A 21,940-nucleotide genomic window follows, 5' to 3' on the forward strand; every position below is an offset into this window, starting at 1 on the left:
AGTTGAATACATTAATTCTCACACAACAACTCAGCGTGAAACAGTAGATAGATGTGAGACAGAACTACAACGCTTTAAGATAGACATACTACTTGATATATTTATCCATAAACTTCCTATGAAATTCGGAACGGATTGCGTCATTAATAAACGAAGCCTCTTTCTTTCTTTCGTCGATACCTGAAAATGGAAAAAATCAACGATTTATATTGTACTTATATAAATCGTACCTACAACGATCAGAAACCCATGCATTAATCTTGTCTGAAATACCAAACACTGACAAAGAATAAAAGCAGAATAATCACCTTTGGCACAATTCTTAAAAACTACGTCATCGTCCCATCGTCGCTTTACTTTAAATTCGCCCCCATTTGATGATGAAGATCCAGGTTCCGATAAGTTTAACAGAGGATTTCCGGCCAATATATTATCCATACGAATTTTTTCCTGCAAGAAAATATGTCAGTAGAGGAAGGACGAGCTTTTTAATCATTCTATCGGCATTATCAGTGTGACATAAATCTGACATCATCTGAAATAACAAACTCACTCCTAGTGCTCGTTCTTATAGCGTTACTAGTTGATATCGTATGAAAATTACAAAGCAAGAACTAGAACTTAAATCCAAACATATTCCAAAATATTGCTGATGCACGATTCTAAGCACTCGACTGAAATGCTACGCATAATTCACAACTCTCGACACTGGAGCGTGCTCCACTCTTTCGGCAACCTTACTGGGCTACGTCCACATATTGGTGTGAAGTGATCACCAAGCATTAGAGAAGGAAAAACATGCAGAAAGGCTATTTTCCTTCCAAAGACGCTAGAATTTTCTGACGACTTTAGGTCAGATGTTAATGGAGATTTGTCCCTCTTTAAAAACTAAAAGACTTTCGATAAATGTTAAATTTCACAGCAAAGCTGAATTTCGTGTGTCCTCATGCATGCAGACTACCTTTCTTGGCATAGGATATAGACGCAACACTATATCTGAGTATCTGGAGGGAGTAGCGAACATAGAGATAGTCTTTGTTATTCGCTGTTTTCTGTAAAACATTATGATGTTGTGAGCTGTTTTCCAATCAAACGGTTGATAAGATCAAGGATTAAAAGCTGTCTAAACCTCGAGTACTTATGCCTTATGAAACAGTATGTATTACCATACATACTGTTTTCGTCAGAATGATCCAAAATTTCACTCAAATATAACTAATAACTGAAGTGAAATGCAACAAAAATGAGTACTGCGTTATCTAATAAGTTCAAATATGTTCAAATAAGTATACTGACATAGTTCTAGAATGACTTTCAAACTCAAACGGCAAAACAAACTTCATCAGGGTCAGGAAGTTTTCAGGAAGCTTTATAACACTATAGGAGTAAAAGATCATTGAAACCATAAAATATTCCTATGCTATGAAAGAAATTTGACTTTGTGGTTATAAAAGTCTTGAGATGCACGAACTCGTTTATGTTTTTATCATCCCCGACAAATCTGTCGGCAATTTATCAACTACGAAGAGATCAAGAGCTTGCTTGGCTCTAGGATGGTCTTGAACCATCGATCGTGCAGTCACAACCGAACAGAATAAGATACACCCAATTTTATGGTCATATCAAACACTAAATAGCTACAGGACCTGTAAGGCTGTCAGCAGGGTTTGCATTGGTACTTCTGCCCTGTTGTCCATAGAGAAAAAAAAGCGCAGCGCCAAAAACGCCTCTGGCAAAAGTGGACTCTTTTTGAAGACGGATATGAAAAGCTTTCACTATTTCTATTCCAATTTCTTAGGTCTTTTACCGATAAATCCTGCCATTCAGCTGTTTGCAAATTCCACCTTTGAGCTTCTCAGCACGGTTGCAGTGCGGATGTCTGGTTGTTTTTATCATACAGAATTTGTTTAAGACATTAATTTTCTTCAATTTTTCTTGTTTCATTATATTATTATTCATTATTATTCAGCAACACAAAAAAGATATGAGCACTAAGCCTCACATACACATAATTGCGAGTAAGCTTGATTAAGGGCAACATACAAGAATCTGTGACTGTGACGCTGTGAGAGAATTCGCAGAAAAAGCTGGAGAGACAGTTGTATATTGCAGTGGTTCAGCCCATCCCTCCTTTGTTATCGTGAAAAAACAGCGTAAAAACCGCTTTCTAACGTTCCTGTGAGGTACATTAGTACACTCTTCTATGTACATGCTCTGATCCCCTCAGCGGTCTATTCATTGGTTCCACTTGAACAGAACGGTGAGAAGACATCAGTGATCTTCGCAATTGGATGCGACGCGCTGCAACTGAATTAGCAGCGTAAAAAAGGGTGTTCCAAACCGTTTTTTACAATGATTAGGGATATATGGAACCACTCTGCATTCCGTAATCTACAACCCTATCTCTAGCTTTTTCCGTAAATTCTCTCACCACGTCATATTGGTAGTATGCTACCTTTAAGCGGGTGACCCCAACTGAGCAGAGCAGGGGAAAGACGAGATCGGTGCCAAGCGGAGAAAGAGCGTGAATTGCGACAGCGTCGACGTTCAACTGGTCGAATACATTCGCCACCGACTGTGTGTGGTAACAAGGAAATTAAAGATTAAGGTCAATCAACATAATACACTAAGATAAGTATGACTTAGATGTACTTGTAATTACTGTGATATGTAAGCAGAAACGATACCGTGATGAAGGAGAAGAGTGAATGCAGTTTTGCTGGTCTTCAAAGAAGAAACCCCTATAGCATTAGTAGAGTTGCGATTGAAGATACACCGAAATATAGTAGGGTTAAAACGAAATGAAGCACTGTGAAGTTGCATAAGCGTCTGCGATCGAAGTGACGGAGGCAGCAGTTGGAATCCAGATGGGATCATCGAGAACTGCATCAGTGGGTGGAGTCAGGAAAGGCTCCACCACCATCGTAACCGTTACGCTAGACGGCACCGGTTCGAACGCAACGGCTTACGCAACTACACCGTGCTTCTTTTCGTTCTGACCCTACTATACCTTTGAGCGCAAAAAGAATAGTTGTTCAAATGACCGATTTAAGTTTAGGCTGCCCGCAGAGTTCAAGACCGCACGGCTGCGCGGTTTGGCGGCTCTGCGGTTTTGGCGGTTATCGACTGCTCACAGCAGTGCGCTCAATAGCTGTCAAGTGCAGACCCGCGCGGGCGGCGCCGCCCGCATAACTGTCTAAAACTGTAGTGAAGTAGTGAGTAGTAAATGAAGTATAGTGTATTGACTTCTTTGTACGCGCAACAATGAGATGAGGTCGCAAGATACTAGACTAGCAACTACTAATAGGTGCTCTTCTTGCTGCTTTTTTGACGTAAGCCGACAGCTTATTCTTGTTGAACGAAGTGCCTGCCAAAAAGTTTTTCTGAACTAATCACGACCTTGCCGCTCAGTGCAAGTGCAAGGATCCATAATAGAAGATCACTAGCCTTTTTTTAGTTGGAAATAACAGTAAGTGTCATTGTTGTTTGGCTATTGTGAAAACATCTAATCATGATGTCCGTCATTTCCACTAGCGTCATAACCCAACTGTGACTTATTTAACTATTCACGTTCTGGAAAGTTTGTTGGTTTCAGATTGAGAGGGCAAAGAAAGGAATTTGGAGGGACTTAGTTTCAGGAACTTCATATCCTCTAACAGGGTTAGAATCATAAATAACTGCACTAGGACAAATAGTATCTAGCACTATAAGAAATGCAGAGTAATCATCAGTGATATGCAATATACCTCCCGCTTTCTCTCCTCTTCCTCCTTCGCAGCCTTCTCCATAGCCCGTTCTTTCTTAATTCGCTCAAGTTCAGCCATCAATGCTGCTGTGTCATCCTCATCAGAATCGTCATCGGAGGAATCAGGCTGCAATTGAAAAGTAAAATTTCCAAAGAAAAAGCTAGAGTTACTTCAAAGTCCTGTTCCAAAGTGATCGGGAATGAATAACACAGTTCCAGACCATGTATACAGAGAGTATTACTTTTCCCCATTTAAAATAAAGTACATGTAAAGGATAAAGTGGGACTCTTGCGAAAGTCTCGCGGAAGGGGAGCAGCAAACAGCTCATCTAGTTCACAGTGTGGATCGCTGATTTATCGTGATGATACAAGTTTACAGATCCGAAACAGAATATGTTGCAACAAACCTCGCAATGAAACCAAAGTCTCAGAAGTTCTAATTCATACCTCATCAAGTGGTTCGTCAGCATCAACCCCTCCATGTGATATCTCCTCAAGCCTCGCTCTCTTGTTACCTGAACCTGATGCAGTGGAATCACGGTTACGCCTTTCACGAGATGCAAGCTTTTCCTTGTCTTCAAGTTCACGTCGCAAATCCTAACAAACCAGAATACATAAAACATATTCCAAACTGATCAAGTTACCGAAATCACCCTTCTCCTGAGCTCCTCTTCTGTCCCCTGACCTGTCTGTCGATATTTTAACTTTGTATGCGATGGCATGTCTTTGGAGGAGTACTGTTGGGACAACTTAGAAAGATCTCCTTCAGTCCTACCGGTGCCTCCACGGGCAGGGTGGAATGTTGGTCGATGAGCAGTCGTCATCTACGGAACAGAAAAAATTTGAATGAACTTGAATTCGCAGCAAGATACAACAAACGTTCATTGTGAGAAACAAACACCGAGAAACAACTGACATTGACCCCTACCAAGTAATAATCCCACATTTATTAGCTAAACACGCAGTTAAATGATAAACACACATGAAAACGAGGAAAGAACTCCTACAAAGAGAAATCGACACCCTTCACAGTCGGCGCGATTTCATAGGGTCGGCACTCGAATCGTAACGACAGCGTAGGCGGGTAGAAGAGAAGCAGGGTTCGAAAACACCATGAATTTGGAAGAAGCGCAGGGTGTTGATCGCGCAGAGACGCACAAAATACTGCAAACGGAGCACGATATTCTAATTAAATTGGCCCGGTCTTTACCACCGCTGATGCAGTTCACAAATTCTTCATAGACCATGAGGATGGCGCTCTACGACTTCGTTTTTTTTTTCGAATTTTTCGTAGTGTTAGTCTGGTAGAAAGGGGTCACTGCGGGAGTTTTGAAGTGACTAGTACCCACATTTTAACGCGAGTCGACTTTTTTTGTGGTGTATCCTCTATACTATGATGAACTGGTGTATTGTTACGCAACTCTTTTTGCACCACTGCTACTGCTTTAAATGGTTGGTCAAAAGTCTCCAATACTTCGTAAGATTAACTAACATGTACCCTAAATTTCTGCCGATTTTCATTTTGCGTGTTCATAGTTGAGAAGTGCGCGTTCTAAACTTTTAGAACTTAGAAGGCGCATTTTAAGCTTTTGATTTCCAGCACGATTTCCTCCACGAGTGCATGGATCGCGTGCATGTTCGAGCTTATTGTAATTTTTCTTACACCATAATGTTCTTGGTGACAACCTTCTCTCGCAGCTATGAATTCTTCACTTTTCTTTTCAAGATACCTCACAGCATCTAACACTAATCATCTTTCTTTGCTTTTTTTAGCGTAGTTTTCTTTGCATTGCGTTCTTTTGCTTTGAAATCCGTTGTTTTTTTTTTGTATTTTCACTGTTGAACCAAAACACCTCGATATAATTGATTTCGGATTACACTCTCATAACGAACCGGACCCTAAGGGCTTACAGCAGTGATCTCATGCGGTTAATTCGCAGTGCGCATTGTAAAAATCGATAGTTGTTCGTTTTTATCAGGTTGTGGTTGCGATGCAAATGCAGTAGTTTATTTATACGTTTTGCGTGCAAGGTTGTCGCAGAATATTTGCCTTGTTCCTCGCATTTATATACTTCGGGAATTTTCGAACGTGATCGTAAACATGAAGAGCAAATGTTCCCATGTTTAAGATCACCTACTTCAACATTACGTTTTTCATGTCGTATTGACCACAACATACAATACATAATGAACACTCGTCGAAAAATTGATTTGCATAATCCCTTTTTGCTCGAAGTGATGTTAGATTCTGTGCATTTAGCTAAGCAATAACAGCGAATTTGTTCGAATCAGCTAAATTCTTCCTTGCTTTCGTTTATGAAATGTTCATTCTTTGAATATGTTGAACTGAACACGATATTGAAGCGGTGAGGCGTCGAGTTGAGCCGTCGCGCCATCTCCTCAAACACCAGTATACTTTTCGCTTCTTGGCGTTTTTCTTCAACCTCTGCTGATGTCAGCCGGAAGCGGTCATCATAGTCTAATGGGAGGGGCACCTCACCAGGTTCCAGGACCAAAGACGCAGGTATTCTCTCCTTTTTGTATCTTCTGATTTGTACGTTTATTTTGCTGTGTTCGCTTTCACGTTTAATTCCATACAAAAAGGAACTAGGAATTAACTAGAGAAAACTTCATGATCATTGAAGAAAAACTTCAAAACTAACTGCGCATCTTTCACTTCTTGTTTCAAGTTTTCTTCTCCGAACTAGCTTTGCTTCGATTTCTATCAATATTTTCATGTTGAATATACTCTATTAGAGCTATTACATTTCTTAACTAGTAAATTCAACACTCACATATCAGGATAATAAAAAGGGATCTCAGTGTAGTTTCTAGTTATTTTGATAACGTTTTGGAAGTGAAGAGGGAATTTACCGTGAAATTTTTGCTCGATACTTTTAATTTCGAGTAAAACCATTCCCATAGATGCTCTGTGCTATTATATGTTTGCTTTCACTAATTGCTGACAGATTGATTGATTGTGGTTATTTTCTTCACGTCCGCCATATATAATATAAGATCTATGAAAAGAAGTACTGTTGCCGCTTTTTTTTGTAAATCGTTTCAATTTAGAGATTCTTCAAAATTTAAAAAGAAACCCAACAATTTTTGTTATAGCGAACATTTCGCAGCATCTGATGTACTCTGTCATGCTTCTAACTTGAATTCATCTAATAAAACCTTCCTCCGTTAAACTGCGACAATTAAGGGGCCTGCAACTGGAGGTCAACAACTTTCGGCTACCGCTAATCAATTTGTTGACAAAATTGATCCATTTAGCAAACGGGGCACTAGCAGGAGAAGGTGCACCTTTTTGTTTCATTATGCTTCATTTTATTCTTTTCACCTACTTGAGTCAATCCTTCTCGCTCTTCAATTGCATATTTTGCAGGAGGATTGTTAATAGCAGTCGCTATCACGCAGAAAATGAGCCTGAATTGGTCCAGCTCCCCCTAATTAAAGGTTTTGATTTTTAAATGCTCCTGTATATATATATATATATATATATATATATATATACATATATATATATATATATATATATATATATATATATATATAACGATCACGTTTCATTTGATTTTTGTTGTTAAGTATCGTTATGGGTTTTTATTCCAGATACTCCTGCAAACGAACAATCTGCGCTTGTTCTGCAGAAACTTGTTCAATGTCAAAAAATATTTGACTTCTATGATCCGGTTGCACAACTTAAAAGCAAGGAGGTTGGTTGTGATTGCGATAGATTTATGTTGTGCACGCATACACGTGATAGTCGAAGCCTACGTAGCTTAGCAGGTGCTAGAACCCCCTTTACTTTTCGACGGTCGGCGAAGGGAACCCTTCATGTTTGGACGGCTGGCAAAGACACCCTTTCTTTTTTGGACGGTTGGTGAAGGAGTCCTCATCATTTGAGCTGCGCCCCATGAGCTAGACCCCTTTCATCTGAGGAGGGTTCGGCTCCTCCCTATTGTAACTAGTGCACGCCTTTCAAATCCTCCTAATCTTTGGCCAGATGGGGTTCGTCGACAAACCGGTATGTTGTAAGTGAATATTGCCTTATCAAAGAACAGAACTTTGTTGTTTTAACCAAGGAACGGTTAGTCGTGCTAAAAAACTCACATAAAAATTTTAAAGAGCTTTTTTTATAGGTTATAGGGTTGCACAACACAAAAGAAAATATTTTGGGGAAGAATGGGGAAGTTTGCAATCAAATTGCACATTCAATCGTAAAGAGCAGCACCTTTGGTGCATGAGCTGCCAAATGTCCCAAATATTTTTTTACGAGATTTTTTTTTTGCTGTTTCACAATTTTCTATTTACATAAGTGCAATCCCTTCCGCAGTTTTTTTCTTGGCATAAATATCTTTGCTGTCCGGAAGAAGTGAATTGGAACCAAGTATAGTAGAGTCGAAACGACATGAAGAACGGTGCAGTCGCGTAAGCGGTTGCCCTCGGATAGCATCGAGGACCGCTATCTCCACCGGTATAAGGTATAACGCAAACTATATACTCTGGAGTTTATCTATCGTTGGAAAACTGCTGAGTAAAACTGCACATGTTAAACATAAAAAGCTATGTTGAACGCCGAAAGTACCTGCTATTTTTCTTCGTGGAACTTACGTTCGCTTTTACTGACAAGTATGCTACTGTTTCATTTTGTTAGACCCATAACAAGGTGGTCCTTTAAGTATGTAACTAGTTGTTGCTCGATTTTGAGATAATGCAATCTCAAGATGAATTCCCTTGCACAGCTACATTTTGGAGATACGGAAAAATTGATTGTAATTTATTACATATTGGCAGAACGTTGCATTCGTCATTCTAGATTAAACGAGCCGCTCTCAATGAACTAATCGACCACATAACCACTACTAAAGGAGCCATTGTGGAATCTATTTATCCAGAGGTGAACCTCTTTTTTAATCCTTGTTTTTTTCTAGTTTTTCTTTTTCTGTGACAGCGACACTAATTGTCATTTTCCGAACAAAAAACCATTCACAAATTTCTTGTCAGGTACTTGTGGAGGTGATTTGAATTGTTAAGATAGTCATAGTGAAACAGTAAACGCAAATAACCCCGCTCCAACAGAGTGAAATCCGTTTCGTGAATAGGCTGATGTTCAGGTGTTAGTAGTACTCTTTTATATGTGTCCTGGCGCATGTCCGTTTAGCTTATTATATAAAAAACGTGCATAGTTTAAGTGTAAAAACTACACTTTTTTTGGCGCCGTCATCGATTTTATCGTGGTAATCATTCCGGTCACGTATGATGACATGACTTTTCTGCAACACAACTTAAGAACGCATTGAGTCTTCTACTACATATCGATAATACTTTGAAATACTTCCTCTTTCATCTTTTTCTGGCGAATGCAAAAACCAAAGCAACATTGGCTTTGTAAACCTCACTCCTTTTCATCCTTTTAGATTAGGTTTTGTTCCACATCTGCGACCATTGTAATATATCAGAGAAAGAAAAGTTTTGTTACTGCTATGTTAGTACACTCTACTGAGGAGTCGGACCTGAACGCCATTTAGAAACATTTTAAATCTATGTCATGGTATCAAAGGATATTGGTGTTCGTGGTATCGAATTTCAAACTTTCTTCCTTTATTCATGTTTCGTCATATATAGGTGATCAAAATGGTTTCAAAGAACATATTTCGTGTCTTGCCTCCATCAGACAACTCAGAATTTGATCCTGAAGAAGATGAACCGACCTTGGAAGTTTCCTGGCCGCATTTACAGGTACTACCCTATGATCTGTTCATTTACTGTCAATACTTTTCTGTTTCAAATATTCGTATATTAATGCTCCTATTTCAATGATTTCTGAAAAATTCTATTACAGCTTGTTTATGAACTTTTTCTTCGGTTTTTGGAATCGCCCGACTTCCAAGCATCTATCGGAAAGAAATACATCGACCAACGTTTCGTACTTAATGTAGGATTAGATAGTTTTCAATAGCGCTGTTATGATCGTATACTATTGCCTATTTTCAGCTCCTAGATCTGTTTGACTCTGAGGATCCACGAGAGCGTGATTTTCTGAAGACCGTATTACACCGCATCTATGGAAAATTCCTTGGTCTACGTGCATTTATTCGCAAACAAATCAATAACATGTTCTTGTCGTAAGTAACACTGTTACTCAGCATTGTGCATTAGCAATAGGGCGCCATGATGATATTTTCAGCTTTGTGTATGAAACGGATTCTTTCAATGGAGTAGGTGAACTGCTCGAAATTCTCGGAAGGTGTGTTTCAGACTAACTTTATTATTAAGGCTTAAAGAAGCATCCACAACTAAAGTTTCTTAGATTTGGGGTAGTTTGAACGTTTACGTTTGATTCTAGAAGGGTAATGCAGATAGCTCACCGAAAAATAAATTCCACCATGAATTTAAAGGCGTCACTCCACGAATCTCGGGTGGAACGGGTTTCAACCGGGTAATGCCTATACATGGTTGTAGATTGTGGGGAAGAGGGTGATTCCGTTCATCTCTCCCTGTATCAGTGTCTAGTCAATTCGCCACCCTTGCGTTCTCCCGCCCGCGATTCGTCGAAAACCCATTCGGACGAATTGCAGGCTGGGTAAGGCGCAGCGGAAGCGTATTGCAACAAAAGCCGTCGTATGAAACAACGTTCCCTGGTCGTCCGTTTACACTTATACAGGGAGACATGAACAGAATCACCCTCTTCGCCACAATCTACGACCGCGTGTAGGCATTACCTGGCTGAAACCTGTATCACGCCAGATTAGTTGCGTGATGCTTTTAAGTTGAATTTTCTCGGCGTTAGACCCAACACTTCTGTCCTACAGTTAGTTAAGTCTATATGCTGTTATGGACTTGCATCTGAATACGAATACTTTCAACTACAAATGAAGGTCATACAAAACTAGTCATTTTCTCCGAAAAAATGATGCTCTCAATCTCTCTTTCACGATCATTTTGATTTTGTTGTTACATATGATGTTAGAGAAATAAAGGATATAAAAAAAGAGGACAGAAAGCCTGTTTCTTCCTCTGTGGATAGGTCAATGCAATCAGATCACCGGAATCTTGAGAAGGCATCAGGAGGAAAGTTGTTGTCTTAAGGCTGGTGTCAGGTCTGCTTTGCCCCGTGTGATGTCAGATCTCTTCCGATTGCACCTTTAATAGTCTGTTGTAGGGCGGGATGTTAGGTACTGGTAGTTTTCGTGATCACACTGGCAAGGCACTGGTAAATCCTACTCTTAATAAAATATCCTACTAAAGTATTACATTGACTTTTTGCTTACCTAATTATCTATCGAATCATTAAAAGTAAGTACTTCTCAACAGTACTTTTCAGTATAATCAATGGATTCGCGCTGCCGCTGAAGCAAGAACACAAGGTTTTTCTTGTGAAAGTTCTATTACCACTGCACAAACCTAAATGTCTCTCCTTGTACCATGCACAGGTATTTGGAAAATTTATTATATTTCTAAAACTTTATTGTTACGTTGTCTTAGTTTTTTTTTGTTTCAATCTCTTGTTTTCTTATTTTGAATAAGACCATTTTTTAGCTTGCATACTGTGTTGTACAGTTTATTGAGAAGGATTCTAGCCTCACACCCCAAGTTTTTGACGCACTACTGAAGTTTTGGCCGAGGACTTGCAGCAGCAAGGTTTGTGATCCTTCTGTCTTTTCAGTGGGAGGATCCAAAAACAAAGAAAATACAGATTCTAACATGGAGTTAAAGGAATAGAATCATTTGAATAGCAGTGCGAAATGTCCTTTCATTTTTTGTTTGAATATCCTACTTACAACTTCAACATCCTTTGAGACGCAAGCCTTTTAGCATTAAGTAAAATAAATATAACAACATGTCTACAGGTGCTTGTAATTAAATAGTAACTGGAAAGAAGAATTAATGTGGTCGCTGCTCTCGTAGATAGTACCCGAAGTAACGGTTTGTTAACCATAGATATATTTCGAAGGCTTCAGCAGTCTTGTCCTTGCGGTCTTCTAATGTTTCGATTTAGTGAAGAATCCGAGTCCGAGTGTTCTCGGGAAAAATTCGCTCTTTTTTTCAAAAAAAGAAAAAACTCAAATATTTGTTATGTTAGTAAAAAGGTAGTTCTTGAATTTTCTTTTTGATACCGGCCTTATTCAAGGAAGTCATGTTCCTTGGGGAAGTGGAAGAAATATTGGATATAATTGAGCCCGAACAGTTCAAGAAGATTATTGACCCTCTCTTCCGACAACTTGCAAAGTGCGTAAGCAGTCCGCACTTTCAGGTGGGTTGTTTTGCAGTCGCACCTTCTGTCATGATTATTATACGGCTTTCTATAGGTTGCTGAACGAGCTCTATATTTCTGGAACAACGAGTATATTCTTTCATTGATAGAGGACACAAGTGCACAGGTTAGTTGCCTTGTTTGCGCTTCAGCTTTAGTTGATAGCTTGTAATTTTAATCGAAGCAAAATCATTAGGTGATGCCAATCATGTTCCCTGCGTTGTACCGGATTTCCAAGGAGCACTGGAACCAGACCATTGTAGCCTTGGTGTACAATGTTCTCAAAACATTTATGGAAATGAATGGAAAACTCTTCGATGAGCTCACCAGCACTTACAAAATGGAGCGCCAAAAGTATGCTTCTGTTTCTATCACGATCTGTGTGAATCCATATACTTTTATTTTCGAAACGTTTTGTGCATGGCTTAACGTACTTAAACTTATTCAACTGGCTGAGCCGCAATTGCCAATTCCGGGTCGTGATACCAGATTTTATTTCAGAGAGCGCAAACGAGAGAAGGATAGGGAAGATTTATGGAAAAGGTTAGAACAATTGGAACTAAATCCGCCTGATGCTAACAATCCTCCACGCATATTTCCGAACACTCCACTGACTCAGTTTATTCAGGTTAGTTTAACGAGTAATACGTCGCTTGATATTTGCATGTTTACTAGTAGAAGAAAGCATGCTCGAATACCATAGTGGCATTTGAAAGTAGTTTGTTTTCTCGCTGAACCAGGCCTTCAGTTAATGGAAATCGTTACCTTTGAATGAAGGTGAATGTAGTGCAGTCGATAAGAGAACTGCACGATGTGTGGATAGTTCGAAACCGACATGGTGTAGGCGAAGCTTTTTATTCCTTCGGGGTCGATAAATTGGAACCAAACTAGTCTGGAAAGATTAATTACACTGACTTGACACATATAGCCTCCGCAAGTCACTGTGCAGGCTAGCTGCATATTCGTAAAAATCAATCGATTCTGAATTGAAGTGGACGCGGTGCGCACTGAACAACGCCGTGCACTTTATCCATTACATTTGAAAAAGTGACGTAGAATCATTCAACTGAAATTGTTATTTTAGCCAAAACCGATCGTGACCACCACTACAGCTAAGGAAGGCGAAAAATCTCCTGCAAGCGGAAAGAAAATGTCGGGTGGTAGCATCGGTGGCACGAGCCCCTCCGGCAAGAAACAGTGAGGTAATGGTTTCAGGTTTTTCTTTGATGTTCGAACTCAAAGAAGTACTCGATTTTTTTCCCAAGTGATTTCCTTTCTGACTTTTCTTTGCGTAATCTGGTGTAGGCAATGCATCATGTATATGACTAAGTGTCTGTAATTTGGGTGCTCTGCAATGAGACTTACTGTATTGCAAAAGTAAATTTCTAACGGTCGCGATTCATTTGACCCAATACTGCGACCGTTGCAGTATACACTGAGACCGTTGTAAACGCTTTTCTGGACGGAACATTCTCATCATAGCAGAAATTTCACAGTACAGTGGTTGTCTCTTGAGAACCATAATTTTTTCTTCAGTGAATAACAAGCGATACTCAGGATAACCAATGTTTAGCATAATAATAGCTCTTCGTTACCGCCTAAATTTTGCGGATGATTTACATTTCACATAGAATTTTGCATTGGATGAATAAAGAGCCTGTACTCCATATGCTCAAATAAGATGCTGCTTAAAGGAGGTTCGTTGATGATTTAACGGCAATCGTCGTTTGTAAAGCAACTCGTGGGGTGGCACATCTCTAGAGAAAAACCGTGAATTTTTTGTTCATGTTTTTGTTCTTGAATGATACACAGAGTCGCTGAATAACAACCAAAATCGTGAGCTGTACCAGTGTGTGAAAAAGGTTGTTGTGTGGTTATGACACATCATAAACTATTCTTCCTCGCTGTTTTCTACATTTTTTTTTTCATTTTTGTGCTCTTATTATACTTATTTTGTTAATGACCTCTTTTAGGAATCTTCGTTCGGAATATTAATACTCAGTGAACTTAGTGTTGTTGGAAGCATTTCCCTCGTATTTCTAAAAATATATTTGATCTAAACCACTTTCTGAGTGAATTTTGTAACAAGTGCTGAAAATTGCAATTTCAGACTAGAATGCTTCAACAAGTTGCACTTGTCTCGGCTGTTTTGTGATTATTTGGCTCACCAGTTCGGATTTTCGCTACTATCTTGTACTGTCGCCTGTTATTCGTATAGTTTGCGTTAGCAAGGCTCCGCTTGCGTAAAATTTCTTCTTGTTGCCGTCGTTTGTAGTAGATTTACAGATCAACGTAATTGTTTTGCACATGAGTTTTAACTTTCTTTTTTTCGTCAAATTTTTGACTCTCACTTCCTGGTAATGTTTTCATGTCATGTCAGTCTCTATATGGCCGCTTCGCGCTTCCTTTTTTCACATAATTTATGACCGATGTGTTTTGCAGTCTGTGTCGTGCTACTCTATATTTTTACTTTGTGTGTTTGAGATATCCGCCAAGTCGGCATGATTTGTTCCCATTATTACTCGTTTGGGAGATGTTTTACGAATGTTTTCCTTCTATCGGCGTATGCAATGCGGTCGTTCATGCCGTCATCGTTGATCGTCCACAGTTTACTAGGAAACTTGTGCAAGTGCTGCATGTATTCGCGGCTACTTTTGTTCTTAAACGCCTGTGAGTCGTTTCTGTTGCGCCGTCTAGGTGTATCTGCCAAATATCCATGTAAGGATTAAACTGAGGTACTCCGGAGTCGCCTCAGTAAATTCTTTACTTCAAGGCGAGCGCTAAACTAGGTAGTTGCTAAACATGATATAGTATATATTTATTTGCAATTGTAATTAATGTGCATAAATCTTGTCTATGAGAACAACATGAAAAATTGGAAATTTACCCGAGAATGACAGTATCAGTTCGCACGCTGTGCGTATTATAAAAAAAAAACAACAACGAAAGAGTTCTAGGTACAGCTAAAGTAAAAAAAGGAAACGTTACTGCTACGATAAAGTACTTATTGACTGCAGCATATAGCCCACCCCCTTATCTGGTCACTATGCAGTCAGTCATCTAAAAGTGCTGCTTCATCAATAGGTACAGGATCGTGGTCAGAAGTTGTTGCCATGATTTCATCGTCGCCATCAATCAGTTCCTGTTCGGTGAAGGTCGGCAGAATGCCACTTTGCGAACAGGACTCGACCTGTATTTAATTGGGTGTATGTTTTTCAACAAAAACGTATTATTCCCTTGAAACAGTAAGTAGGACTGTCAAGGATAAAAAACTGAGGTCACAACGGTGGTGGTGAAGGGCGGTTTACAGACAGGGCGCAGCGATTTGGTAGGTAACCAGGATTTGAAGGAAAGTGCCTAAACTCCTTTGTTTCGTTTTTGGTTAGTTTTTCTCTTCTGCTAAAGTTACCCAGTACGAATCAAGAAATACAAGAACATTTGATCGAAATATACTGTTTTATGCATCAATCACTTAAACGGCCAAGAGAGATAGATGTATCGTCCTCGATGTATGTAAACGATCAAAATGAGTGTAAAGAATAAAGAGAAATGAGAGGCAGAAGGGTCCCTGGCAAGAAAAGGAAATACAAGGAAATTCTGTCGAATGTTTGGCCCTCATTCTATAAACGATTTGCAATTTAGCAGGAAAACAATTGATCTTCGTCTAACAAAACTAGTGTCCTAGTTGCATCAGTAGAATAACCTTTATCCATTTGTGCATCTTAAATCGGCTCGATAATGTTGCTGCAAACGTGCAATCTCTCACCCGTCACCCTTATAGAGAAGCATCCTTAGTTTTAGTTCCTTCTGCATAAAATCTTCCCTTCAAAACAACAAATTTACGAAACTGGAACTGTCCCCCAATAAAGAAATCCATGTCTCAGTTTTTTTTTTATCAGGGAACGTGTTCCTCTGACTGCTGAAATGCGTCGAACTACTTTTGCATAAAAAAAAACATCTGAAGATAATTATTAATTCCCAGCCTCAGATACCTACTTAGCGCTGCGCCCCGTACAACGAAGTATTGATCCGAGTGTCGCGGTAAATATTAGACTATCATGAGCATGTGCTCGAAATTTCCGGAGATAGCAAAGCGGATAAAATCTAAATGCATGCTAGAGTTCGAGATTCGAGGAAGACTTGCTTAGTCCACCGGTCAAAATGGCGACCGGTCGGTGGATTTCTTTTAATATCTCGGGCTGGATCCGGACTGAGATATTGCACTGTATCTAAGAGAGAACGGTCAATGGTGTTGAAACGATGAATTTCGAAGCTCGATTTACGCTTCCTCTGGAAGCGCTGTCGCCTCATCTAAAAATGTTCTCATTATTAGCCAGCCCAGCTTGATAAGTCACCCGATCGTCGTAAAGAACCCGTATCGAACGAAATAAATTCTTGAAGTGAATGTCGCTCCTTTTCTACTAGGTTCGTGGTGCGTCACCCGGATTTTTCAACGTGGCGCATCGTAGGCACAATTTCAAGACCGATCGTGGTAAAAGTGTTAAATCCATCTTCTCCTAATGAACAAGACAAAGGCATTGAAATAAATCGAAACAACGACGAGCTCTAAGCCTACCAATAGAATGTAGGCAAAGTGAGCGATTATGTACCTGGATAAAGTTCGAAAATCTCTGATTTCAAACAGATTAAGGGCAGTTTAGATGAGTATCCACCAAAACAATGCTCTAATTATTAGTCAGCCCAGTTCGTGCTATAGATGAGCGGAATTACGAATCGCAGTGCACACTTTAAAAGTAGAACGTTACAGTAGAGTAACTACAATTTACAAAATATGAACTCACATCCTTTCCAGGCTTAGGTATTTCCCTGAGCAATTCTACTTTAGCAGGTTTGCCCAGGAATCCAATATCACTGGAAGATACTTGCGACCCAAAAGCAGCAGACATCGGAGGTGCGCTTAGCACACGTGGTGGACGACCTGCGGTCATCTGATACGAAGCAATAGCACAACTTTGTTCTTTAAGTGGACGCATCTGAGCAATTTTAGGTTAGCAAAAGAAGAAAGCATTACTTCGAAAATTCAAAAAAGGACATCATAAACGTTAGTTTCACCTGCTCATGAAGTTCCTGTAATTGTCCTCCGAACTCCTTTCTAATTGCCTCGACAGCGCGAAAAACTGCTTCCTAAATTGGATGTTGCTCATTCTCCTCTTATATGTGAGATGGCACTGGCAGCAACTGAGAATAGTGCATACAACTCCGAGCTGAGCTTCCCAACCAGGTTGTTCGCTTTTCAACTTCCTTTCGAGCGTCTCTAGTTGAGTTTTGTCGCGCTTCTTCTGCTCTTCTGCTCTCTTTCTTTCGCTTGTTAATAATGAGTCCTATAAGAATAATATCAACCAGAAGGAAGCAACAGTACTTCTTGTTCAAGAATGCTTCTAAACAAGCAAACGTACATACTTCTTGAACCATAGAGCAACGGAATATATGGATTTATTCTGATGATTCTGATTGGGAAAGAGCGAAACATAGGTATAACAAAAAGAGATACTTGCATAGGATTTCTGAACTTTCCTTTTCTTACAGTTCCTTTTCGCTGTTTTCAAATAGATAGATAAAAGTAGGAAATACAATAAATACAATAAATATAGAAAACCTTTGCAGTCAATTTTCGTTCCAACTCTAACTTTTCCACTTTCCACATACGTTCTTTCTCTCGGGCTGTGGCAAGATCACTTTCCATCCTTCTGAAAGGTGGAAATAATTTTCAAAGGAATCTTTAGGAACAAATAAATCCATTTTGCTTCTCTCTGATACCTACTGAGGTACATAATTCAGTCCCAAGGGCCTCCAAGAATACATATGATAAAAAAAAAACTACGACTAACTTCCAATACAAAAACGATGCAGAAATACTTCCATTAGAATTTCAGTGAAACGGTTTGGAGTTGAATTTGTCCGGGATTTGACCAACAGTATAAAGATTATATATATATATATATATATATATATATATATATATATATATATATGTGTATATATATATATGTGTATATATATGTATATATATGCTTAGCTGTATATATAATTATATATTTTATATATATATATATATATATATATATATATATATATATATATATATATATATATATATATACATATATACAGCTAAGCTCCTCAAACTTTGCTGCATTATCTTATTGGTTGACATGTTATTAGAACTAACTCATGTTAAAGATGGAAATTACAAAATTTTCCAGTAGGTGGAACAATACAATATTTATTCCTTGCACCAATAATTCAATACATTACTTATAATATTTTGTCTCTAGTTTTTAACCCCAAAGACCATACTTGCTAGAACAGACCATGAGTAAGAGTGAATAGTTTGGCCAAATAAGATTGGTTAGGCGCAATATTTATCACGCACCAAAAGATTAGGACGACCTCTCTTACTATGTTGATTTCATTAAAATATTAATGGCAGATGTTCGCTTACTTGTACTCCACTAGTCTGAGATCAACGCTTGCTTGCATATTTTCAACTTCTCTGGTCATAGATGTAACAAGTTGAACAGCTTCATCCTTCCTGAACAAGGCATATAGAAAAACGTCCTCATTCATGCTAATGAACTATTATTGAAGAACACTTACTCCTCCCGTAGAATCTTATTCTTCTCTACTAGCTCTTCACATTTTTTCCCTAATGTCTCGTTCCGTTTGGTCAAAAATAACACTTGTTCGGAATTTGCAGCCAGCTGCATTTCTGTTTGCTTAAGAACCTGCAAATAAAATAACTGCTTCTTATTTTCACAACTTCGCAACCTTCCTCCTGTTAAATAATAAAAAAAAAAACTGACAAAGACAGACAAAGACAACAACTGATAAAGACACGAACTTCTACTAGACGATCCTTCTCTTTACGGACATTTGCGATCTCTGTGCGGAGCGAAGAAAGTACCTGAGTCATTTCCAATGATAGCCCTGGTACACAATAATGAAACCTTACGATACAATGTAATTATAGGGCACGTCAATTTACAGTTTATAGTGCTTAGGAACAGGTAATTTGAGGTGCATCACACCTGAGAGCTCTTCGTAGCGGCTTGTTGCAGCTTTTGACAACTAAGTCGAGATACAGACAATTCTTGTTCTAAACTTCCTCGCAACATAGTTCCATTACTGAAGGATTTTTACTAGCAAACAACTACTTTTAAACAACGATTGGCAGTGTACCTAAGCTCGTTCTCTAGCGCACGGATGCGGATTCCAGTGCAACTTAGTTCACTTCGTAAACGGACCACCTCTGCCTCGAGAACATTGTTTGTCTCCAGTAGTGAAGAGGCTGTTGGTCCCAGAGTTCTGCAAATAAATGATGAGTGTGCAAAGTTATTGATAGTAGACCGAGTAAGAATACAAATAATAATACAAGTTTTTCTCACAAGCCTCCTTTTTTATACACCAACATCACTGACCAAATGAACTACAACTTCAAACTCCAGCCTCATCGGTATAGGAGTTAAAAGAGTGAAAAGAGTACAGAATTTATTGCCGTCCAATAGCCCCCTTATTGCTGTATCCTGCCAACGCCCGATGTGAATTTTATTTAAAAAAAAGGAATGTTAAAAAAGGACCTGAGGATACGTCAGACAGTACGAAGCCATGATCTAAACCACAGATCTACAGGTGGAAATGAAATGCAGCCGAAGTCAATATAAACTGAAGCTCGGTGCAGTTGCGTACGCAGCTGCGCCCGAAGCGGTGCAGTGGAATAGCAGTTACGATTGAGGCGAGACCCTTGTTAACATCACTCATCGCTGCAGTTCGCGATGGTCCTGTCTTTGTTCAAACCGCTAACTCCACCGCACCTCATCCAGCGCAGCCAATTACGCAACTGAACCTAAGTTTATGTCATTTGGACCCGACTATACATACGATAGTTAGCCTTCCCTTTAAAAGGATAGAAACATAATTCCTACGAACTAAGATCTTAGTGGAGTTCTAAGGAAAAAAAGACAACTTCGACTGTGTAAGCCTACTCATTCATTACTATACTAACGAATAATGAAACGCTAAAGATGAGAGGATAGTGTCTGACGTATAAATTCACTTAGGATGCAACAACGCGTTTTACAGCAATTCGTAATCGTTGAGGTTTTGGAACGCTTGCTGGACTAGAAAATGAGAGCGGCTTAGAACAATTGATCCTGCAGGAACAGCGCAACTGTTACCAACTGCGCTACACACGCTCCATGGTGAAATATTATTTAAAAAAAAAACAAAAAGAAAATAGGTATAGGGACTGTTCTGCATTCTGTAGAGAAAAGTCAAGGTAAGCCTTTATTAAAGATGCGCTACGTCGCCATATTACAAGAAATTTTGGGCCGACAGGTTCATAAGATACATTTCTTCCACCCAAACTGACACAAATGTCAAGTCTGTATCTATTCGAATAATTGTACATAATATATACGCAAGATTGGGGCAGGGAGGAGGGGAGAGAAACGAGATGAGATTGATGGACGAGTTACAGCGGACGCGTAGCGTAAATCCGTATGTTTATGCATATAAAATTCATAAACATATGAATTTACAAACTATATTTTATATGCAGTACTTTATTTGTGCACATATAAAGAGTAAACTTACGGCGTAAAATTGGGATTGATGTGAACCTTTCCAGACATCCTCTCCCTACTTCTACTCCTTGAATGTGACCTTTTGCGACGATGACGGTGACGCTAAAGGGAACAAAAACGATATTTTAAAAAGTCATACTTTTGAATGAAACATGGAAGTGCTCCATTTCCAAAGAGAAATGTTCTTTGAAAAATGAACCGAGGAATTCCCTCTCATTCTCGTCTTTATACTCCGTCGGTGTTCAGTAACTGCAAACCACAGGACGACAATGTCGATGCATCGTAAACCAGCAGCAGTCCAGAGAGAACAATCATTAACATAATTAACGATCGATGGTCAGTTCATTATTTTCCTTATACCGTCGCACCCCATACGAAAAAAAAATCATAAAACGGGGTCTATCCGAGCTCGCATCACCCGCCACAATCTTCTCTGACTGAATCAGACCTTGAGTGAGCATTAACACGGTCCACAGCATTTTATTGGTGATCTTAGCATAGAATTACCCGCCTTGGCTTCCTAAGATGTTTACAGCTAGTAGCTGAATTACACACTTTCGCTGACTAATCAGGAACACATGGAGGGAAATCCAGCCGCTTCGCAGTAGACTTGACGCAGTGAATTAATCGTTTCATACTCACTGCTCAAGTACTACAGTGTGGAAGACGTCTATGGTTCTCGAAGACTGCAGCAGCGTTACTGGGAAATACATACCGATCAGAAACTATAGCGCTTTCGTTCTGACCAATACAAACTACAAAAGATGCAAGTGAAAAGAAAGTAAAACCACGTCAGTTTTGTCCTAAGCTGAGCTGGGTGTAAAAATAATCGTTTTTCTTAGAATTTCGCTCAAATACAAGGGATAAACGAACATGGACACACCCTTGAGCTGTGGTGGTGGCGATGCTTCCTATCACGCTCCCTACTTCGACTGCGGTATCGTTCGCTAGCATCAACTGCGTAATCATCGTACCCATTAAGTTCTTCTTCTTCCTAAATATGACTACAATTCTCAGAGACTCCAAATGTATCAGTGAAAAAATTCTCTCACAAGCGTACCTCATAACTGCTTCCGTTGATCATCAGGCTTGCTTGTTTTAGTAATTTTAACTAACAAAGTGATTCTCGGAAAGTTATTAGGACAAAAATTCACTCCCGCAAAAACAGTATATATATAATTTCATTAAGATTTACTCGTTGGTTTACTGTCCGAGCATCCTACGAATACCTAACAGCAAGCTACATGAGGAGGAAGACGGACAACGATCTGAAATAACCTGTACTTTTTACTCTACTCGAATAAAAAAGTATACTCTAAGAAGAAACGT

The 21,940-nt window shown here is 39.2% G+C and overlaps 3 protein-coding genes across 5 annotated transcripts; 1 reads left to right on the forward strand and 2 right to left on the reverse strand.

Annotated features, from left to right (window-relative positions):
- Positions 1–88: 88 nt before the first annotated feature.
- On the reverse strand, positions 89–4,569 carry RB195_014481 (uncharacterized protein; the record flags this gene model as incomplete). The annotated part of the gene is made up of 5 exons (XM_064204779.1): positions 89–180; positions 309–450; positions 3,747–3,872; positions 4,193–4,342; positions 4,399–4,569. 5 exons carry the CDS (start codon positions 4,567–4,569, stop codon positions 89–91), a joined length of 681 nt encoding a protein of 226 aa, XP_064060660.1.
- Positions 4,570–6,197: 1,628 nt separating this feature from the next.
- On the forward strand, positions 6,198–14,163 carry RB195_014482 (uncharacterized protein; the record flags this gene model as incomplete). 2 transcript variants are annotated; one of them, XM_064204781.1, is made up of 18 exons in its annotated part: positions 6,198–6,269; positions 6,954–7,048; positions 7,137–7,207; positions 7,364–7,467; positions 8,571–8,651; positions 9,380–9,493; positions 9,597–9,689; positions 9,749–9,879; positions 9,942–10,001; positions 11,079–11,187; positions 11,294–11,395; positions 11,886–12,008; positions 12,064–12,135; positions 12,205–12,362; positions 12,510–12,636; positions 13,093–13,160; positions 13,201–13,210; positions 14,119–14,163. In XM_064204781.1, 18 exons carry the CDS (start codon positions 6,198–6,200, stop codon positions 14,161–14,163), a joined length of 1,635 nt encoding a protein of 544 aa, XP_064060661.1. The 2 variants fall into 2 exon arrangements, with proteins under 2 accessions (XP_064060661.1, XP_064060662.1); XM_064204780.1 differs by lacking the exon at positions 14,119–14,163 and having other exon boundaries at positions 13,093–13,209.
- Positions 14,164–15,060: 897 nt separating this feature from the next.
- On the reverse strand, positions 15,061–21,695 carry RB195_014483 (uncharacterized protein; the record flags this gene model as incomplete). Of its 2 annotated transcripts, none has more annotated exons than XM_064204783.1 (13): positions 15,061–15,198; positions 16,811–17,002; positions 17,082–17,153; positions 17,225–17,350; positions 17,626–17,716; positions 18,472–18,561; positions 18,627–18,754; positions 18,871–18,933; positions 19,058–19,154; positions 19,209–19,334; positions 20,622–20,713; positions 21,495–21,605; positions 21,672–21,695. In XM_064204783.1, 13 exons carry the CDS (start codon positions 21,693–21,695, stop codon positions 15,061–15,063), a joined length of 1,350 nt encoding a protein of 449 aa, XP_064060663.1. The 2 variants fall into 2 exon arrangements, with proteins under 2 accessions (XP_064060663.1, XP_064060664.1); XM_064204782.1 differs by lacking the exon at positions 15,061–15,198 and adding an exon at positions 16,113–16,319.
- Between the last annotated feature and the right edge of the window lie 245 nt (positions 21,696–21,940).

This window comes from Necator americanus, chromosome V (genome assembly GCF_031761385.1).
Source record: "Necator americanus strain Aroian chromosome V, whole genome shotgun sequence".
Taxonomy (NCBI): Eukaryota; Metazoa; Nematoda; class Chromadorea; order Rhabditida; family Ancylostomatidae; genus Necator; species Necator americanus.